At 44.6% G+C, this 6,884-nt stretch overlaps 1 protein-coding gene across 1 annotated transcript; it reads left to right on the forward strand.

The window, feature by feature from the left end:
• The first annotated feature begins 428 nt into the window (after positions 1 to 428).
• On the forward strand, positions 429 to 6,375 carry LOC128303794 (zinc finger protein GLI4). The gene is made up of 3 exons (XM_053040855.1): positions 429 to 1,444; positions 4,331 to 4,604; positions 4,690 to 6,375. Exons 1-3 carry the CDS (start codon positions 792 to 794, stop codon positions 5,335 to 5,337), a joined length of 1,575 nt encoding a protein of 524 aa, XP_052896815.1. The 5' UTR covers positions 429 to 791; the 3' UTR covers positions 5,338 to 6,375.
• Positions 6,376 to 6,884: the final 509 nt, after the last annotated feature.

The raw sequence follows: 6,884 nt of genomic DNA on the forward strand, positions 1-6,884 counted from the left end.
TCGTGCCGTACCGTGAGTCGCTGACCGAAACCAACCATTCGTGTTGGTGGTAAGCGCGCGTTCGCCCATTCGCTTTAGTCGCGCGTTAAAATGTGTTCCGGTTAGGTGGGGGGCTTTTAGTCAGCATCTCGAACTCGCACCGCTCGGACCACGGCCGCGCAGGTTCGCAACGACAGCAGCAAGCACAACAACAGCAGCGAAAAAAAGGTCGCGCGTGGTTGAGTGGCCGTTGATAATAAGTGACGATCCAGAGGGTCCCGGATCGGATTGTGCTCAGTCGGTGCTCAGTTCCTGCTCATCCGTCCATGTTGTGTGAGCTTTTTAGCGGTTAGTGGAAGGAAGGTAGCAACGCGCCGTGTGTATTTGTGAGGAGAGAGAGAGAATAGATTTCAGCAAAGATGCCATCTTGCTAGTGAGCTAGTGATCGTTGCGCGAAGCATTGCGGATTACTGTTTGCGCGTGTTTGCGTGTGTCCAGGTGTGTGGTGTCCTTATGTGAGCAACGGTGCTCCGCGTATATTATTGGCCACTTGGGTAACCCATTAGCGTGTGTTCGTGTGTTTGTGCATGTATGCAAATTTAAGCAAATAAGCTGTAGCTAACGGAATGAGTAGTAATTAACACGTTAAGATAAGCGGCAAGTGACAGTGCGACAGTGCCGACTGGGCTCACTTAACCAAAGAACTAAACCTTAAATGACATAAATGAAATAAAGGCATAAAAGCACCACCAACAACGAGACTCGCACGCACACACACACAAACAAACAAAAAAACTCATATCGCGCCCAGCATGCTGATCAACAAAGAAACCATTCCGTACAGGATGGGTCTGCAGCCCTTCTACTACTACCAGTCGTCGCCCCCGGTTCCGAATGAGCGGCTAGGAAGTGCCTACCATCCCATTACGCCACCGTACCATCACCCGTACGACTTCATCCTTCCGATGCAATCGCCCCCAAGCTCGATAACTGCGGCCGCGGTTGCCGCGGTAGCGGCGGCCGCCGGTGTCCCGGTACCCACCGATCCGATCCGCCTCCGGTCACCGGCATCTTCAGCCGCCTCCTCGCCATCCTCGGCGTCGGCATCGCCACTGTACTTTTACATGAACGGGCGCACGACCGGTAGCGCCCAGAACGGGACCGCCAACGGTGCGGCCACTACCACCGGCAAGGACCAGCTGGCGGCAGGACCACTGTCACCACCGCATACACCGCCCCTGCGCGATCGTACGCCGAGTCCCACCGGTACCGGTCGGTACGGGCTCTCGTCGCTGGGTGATTTGGCGCTCGGGTCCGGCACCAACACCGCCGCCCAGCGCAACTCCGTCATTATGAAGGTGCAAAACCAGCAGGTGGTACCGATACAGCGCGAAACCGATGCCAGCTCACCGTCCGAGCCGGAAACGGTCGAGGAGTTTATCTGCCGCTGGGAAAACTGTTACTGGTAAGCGGACATTTTGCTTTATATGAATTTGAATCGCGTTAATTATGTAAGGAACGGATCAAAGGGGAAGGAAATTGGAAGCGTCTCTGTAGTTAGTTCAATAGTTACTAGCATTTGCAGCTAGATGGCGCTGTAGTACGCTGTTAGTAATTTTACGAGCAAAACAAATATTTGAATATTTTATAAGCGCTAGTTAATTCTGTTTCATAAGTTTAACAAAACACCAGAAATTTAGGGGTTTTTGGAAGAATTACAGGCAGGCCCCGAGATACGCTATTATAGCAAAATCGTTATATCGCGGAAAAAATCCGCGTAACTCAAACTTCCGTGTATGTCGAATCTTGATGCAAAAAAAATCGTTTGTCTTCAATGTTATAGAGTGGACTTCTTCCTATGCTCTTTATTTATTCATAAATTTAGCAAATTAAATTTAAAGAAAACATAACCAAACAGATGTTTCATATGACTCGGTATTTTCACCAGCTTGCTTAGATTTTGTGCCATAACTTAACTCAGCTGTCAAATTAAAAAAAAAAAACTCGTATTTTCAAATCCGCGCATAAGAAGAATAGCGTATCTCGGGGACTACCTGTATATTGTTTATTTCGTTATGCATTTATCCTTCTGAAGTTACCAGAGTACACTAAAAAGAGTTCTCAAACAATTTTAGAAAATTGATACGTCATGACAAATTCAAACAGACGTCATGACGTAAATGATCTTTAAAAAAAACAGTTTTGAAATAAATACTGCTCGGCAGTAAGCAACACCCTGTACTTGAAACACTTTAATACATATATTTCCGCGATATAACAAAAAGGAAGAGAACGAACTAGCTGGCTCGTCTTATCTTATTCCTCATCGTGGATCAAATGGTTGTCGCGAGCTGTTACGGAGCGAGACGGGTCCGTGGAAGCGCATCCTCCGCTTATCCACCACGTTAAAACAAACAGACCACTTCCCGTTCCAGACTCCGGTCGTTCTCTGACCCAACGGTACACGTTTTCTGGTGTACCGTGTGCAGATGTCAGTTAGCGCCAGCGAGCAACGTTAGCCTCGCTGTGCATGTCTGTACTCAACAAGAGCTAGACAACGGATCTGCTATATACCAATGGTAGTGACCAGTCGGACACTGCTCTCTGGTCGGTTGAGAATAGTTTCATTATGGAATTGGGCAAAAGAAAATGTGTGATTTAAAAGAAAAAAAACACATCCAATTTTAAAACATATCTGGAAGTTGATCAAATAAGATGATTTTACAATGCTAACGAACAAAAATTACACCGACTTTTTGAGAATGATAGAAAATAGAAGAACCGAATACTCCAATAAAATCCCCGAAAAGGGCTTATCAACAAGACACGAATAGCTTGTCCGTGTGTGTGTGTGTGTACTTGTGTAGATTAAGCCCCAAAGAAGCTCTCGACGCATCTTCGGGTGCGATCATCAGCCGTAGCGTGACTGATAAATGCGTTAATATAGCTATTCCCAGTGGCGGATTTACACGTCCCGGGGCCCTAAGCGGTAAAAAATGGGGCTCCCATAAAATTATAATTTATTTTCAATTCGTACTTTTTTCTTTATAGATTCAAATTTATAATTGAAGCAATACGGCCGGTAAAATCGCATTAAAAATCCTATTTTATTTGTTTTAATAATACGCTCAGGCCATTCTTCAGTAAATAGTAAACCATTTATCACTTAAGTATTAATAAAGGTTACAAAAATATCGATTAGGCAATTAGGTTATAACCACTTTAAATATTTTGCTAACCCTGGATTCTCTAATGCTGGGTTTTAGTTGAAAAAAAAAATATATAAAAAGTGAAAAACTACAACCATTGGACAGGAGAGAAAATGTGTTCAAAGTACTTTTACACCTTCAATAATATTTTCAATTTGTCAAATTGTTAAATAAGTAAAAACAAATACATACCAACAATCTTATGATTTACTTCACATTACATTCTATACTTATGAAATAAATAATTCTATAAAAAAACACTTAAACCGAATAATTAAACATTATAATGAAAAATAACACAGAAATGAGGATTGTGAGCATCTTTTATTGAAATTAAGTGTAAAACGTGCGCTAGGAAGGCTTAGCTAGGAGCTTGTTTGAAGCTCGATGCTCCTTACTTGCTCGGGGGCCCTTGCTAGCTCGGGGCCCCCCGCGGCCGCTCAGTACGCGTACCGTTAAACCCGCTGCTGGCTATTCCACCATTCCTGGAATACCAACGGTACAGCTTGTTCTAACCCGTGACGTATGGTGATGGTTGCTATTTTGAGTGCTATTTTGTTATTGCTCCAGAAGCATGCGAACACAGGGCCTTGCCATCGCGGCAACACCACCCTCCTACCCCCCCCCCCCCTCCCCCCATACACACACACGCCGGTTGATAAGAGTTGTTTCGCAACATTGAAATAATTTCCAGCATAGCGATTTTGTTGTTTTTTTGTTTTTGTGTGAAGAAAATGTGTTGTTTGTCACACATTTCGTTTGCCTGCATGTGGGAGGAAGTGAGAGACCGGAATCTTAAATCTATTTCCGGTTGCTGCGATCCGAATTGTCCGATAGGGAGGTGGCCTCCATTGGTGGCTAGATTACCAAACGGCAAGCCCTCGTGGTCTACCGATGCCGGCAATGGGTGGAAGATAATGATCGTATAATCGAAAAGTGGGACGGCATTGGTCGTTCGGGGTGGGCCCTGCCAAACGCGACGCCGATGGTGGTCGATATCTTATCGGGTGGGCCACATCTACGTGACGGGTTGTTTTCCTCCCTTACCCCTCTGTGTACTCTGTCCCGCGGCTGGCTCGATCGTGCAAGAAACTCCTACTAATGGACGAACATTTCCATTCCATTCCCCTCTCCACCGGCAGTGTGTTCTTCAAGCTGGAGGATTTAGCAAGTCACGTTACACAGAAGCACGCGGTCATTGGGCTGGATGGTTTGTATTACTGCCGCTGGGAGCGCTGCCTGCGCCAGGACCGTGGATTTAACGCGCGCTACAAGATGCTGGTGCACGTGCGCACACACACCAAGGAGAAACCGCACCAGTGCGGCAAGTGTGGCAAATGTTTTTCACGCGCGGAAAATCTGAAAATCCATCTGCGGTCCCACTCGGGCGAAAAGCCGTACGTCTGCCCGGTGGAGGTAAGTGGTGACCTGACCGCACCGTGCGATGGCGATATTTGTTCCGTTGCTAATGGTTTGTTGTTGTTTCGCTCTTCTTCCGCAGGGATGCAATAAAGCTTACTCGAACTCGTCCGATCGGTTTAAGCACACGCGAACTCACTCGAACGACAAACCGTACGTGTGCAAGGTGCCGGGATGCAACAAGCGCTACACCGATCCCTCCTCGTTACGCAAGCACGTGAAAACGTTCAAGCACACCGGCAGCCAGAGCCATTCGCCCCTGCTGTCGGATGTGTACTGCATGGAGTACGAAAGCTTCTCGCAGGATAGTACCCATTCGGATGCGGCTGGTTCGTATCCGGACTACGATTCCGAGGACAACGGGGCACTGATCGATGTGGTCCGGTGCGACGAAGAAGCGCGGCTGTATCCGGAGTATTCGTATCACCGACTGGAGACCTGCGAGCATCCGGGATGTCAGGAGTCGGTGAGCAGTCCGCTCGGTGGAAATTATTGGAACGTCGATCAGCCGAACGATCGGCGCGTGCTGGATGTGCAAGAGCCACGAACCGAGGGCGGGATGATGGAACCACATCCGGTACCATGGGACGGTCCGGTGCTGGGAGCAGTCCCGATTGAAGATGACGAATTGTACAGTACCGTGGGTGAGCAGTCCGGGCACCCGAAGGGACCCTGTATGCCCAAGATGGACGTGGACAGTCCGCTCGATCTCAGTATACATCACCGATGAAAGTATGCGCGATGTTATTTTTTTCTTTTAATTTTCGCAAATCACAAACTACCCCTAAACCAAACCAAACAAGCAAATCAGCTACTTCCCATTTCCCTTCCAAACACATTCCCATCCTTCTCTTTCCCCCCGTTTGATTTCCCCGTTTCCTTGAAACAAACATTTTAAACTGTGTTCTGCAACGCAACTGATGGATTTTGTAGTCTGTAAGTGAAACAATTTTTTTATTACTTTAATATTTTACACATACATACATGCAAAAAAACGCGTATATCTATCGCAAGATTATCTTTATTACAATGCGTTACAACGCGCCAGAAGCAAGCTAACATATCTTTAATGTAACGATACGATCGAACTACTACTATTATATGCGGCAAATGTTTTAAACTTTATGCGCAGCTCCCAACAGCAATATGGGGTGAGAAAGGGAACATTAGAACGGTGCTAAGAACGGTTTTGTGATTATGATGTTGTGAGTGTTAGGAAAGGAAGTGTGTGGGACGGCCCGATGTAGGATAGTGGCTGGAAGTTTTTCACAAAACACGAACTTATTCCGGTTTATTATTCTAACAAACTGTCCGGAAATTGGAACTAACTATCCTATTTCGGGTAAATACAAATCAAGGAATGCTAGTAATCGCAAGCCTCAGAACCTCCAAGGTTGTAGTGCCACAAAGAAGGAAAAGCGAAGAAAGTGAACAATGGAAGCGAATAATAGAGTTAGGCTCTAAGATCTAAGAATGTGTTTTGGGTGTAGTGGATGTATAGCGGAAACTACATCAGAATGTCGAAACGAGCAGATGCGTCGAATGGCTAGCAAAATACCTACAAATAGTGTCAATGACAAGGAAGACAGAAAGTGCAGCAGGATAGTATAGGAGCAAGTGAAAGGAAATGCAAAGAGGAAGTACAATTATAGAACAAAAACCAAACCCTGTGGTGTGTATTGAAACTCAATTTCTTTTAACTAAAGCACAAACAAGCAACACTTACTTGTTACAAACATTTGCAAATATGTGCAGCAATGGAATAAACAATTACACGAAAGTGTTTCGGAAATGGTGCTGGTGTAAAACTTTCGTTTCGAATCATTGTTTGAATGAGAACTGGAATGGACAATTTCTTTATTTACTGCCGAATGTTTTGGGGCTACGGTAAACAATTATCGTTTGTTTCTATTTCGTGTATAATATAATATTCTATAATTTTCTGTTAATCATTATTTGTATAAATCGTATTAAATTATACAAAATCGTAAATGCATAGCTATTTGCTATAGGAAACCAATATTAGTATATATTTTAAAGTTTTAAAGGTTGAAGAATTAACACTAAAACGATAAAGAGTGTTATTGCTGTTGCTAATTTTTATTTACGCAAAATATGTTTATTTTAAAGATGTAGTAACGATTTTAATGATGTAACGATGCACGATTTTAAACGCCTGACAGTATGCAATCATTATACATAAAATCGCGATTGCTATTTCTACAAATGTGAGACACATTTGTGGACATATTTTGACATATTGTAGTCAAAAGTTTG

This window comes from Anopheles moucheti, chromosome 3 (assembly GCF_943734755.1).
Source record: "Anopheles moucheti chromosome 3, idAnoMoucSN_F20_07, whole genome shotgun sequence".
Classification (NCBI taxonomy): domain Eukaryota; kingdom Metazoa; phylum Arthropoda; class Insecta; order Diptera; family Culicidae; genus Anopheles; species Anopheles moucheti.

Coding starts and splice junctions, on each gene's coding strand:
- LOC128303794 (XM_053040855.1), top strand. CDS start 792: ATGCTGATCAACAAAGAAACCATTCCGTACAGGATGGGTCTGCAGCCC. Junction 1,445..4,330: donor CGCTGGGAAAACTGTTACTG/GTAAGCGGACAT, acceptor CTCCACCGGCAG/TGTGTTCTTCAAGCTGGAGG. Junction 4,605..4,689: donor CGTACGTCTGCCCGGTGGAG/GTAAGTGGTGAC, acceptor CTTCTTCCGCAG/GGATGCAATAAAGCTTACTC.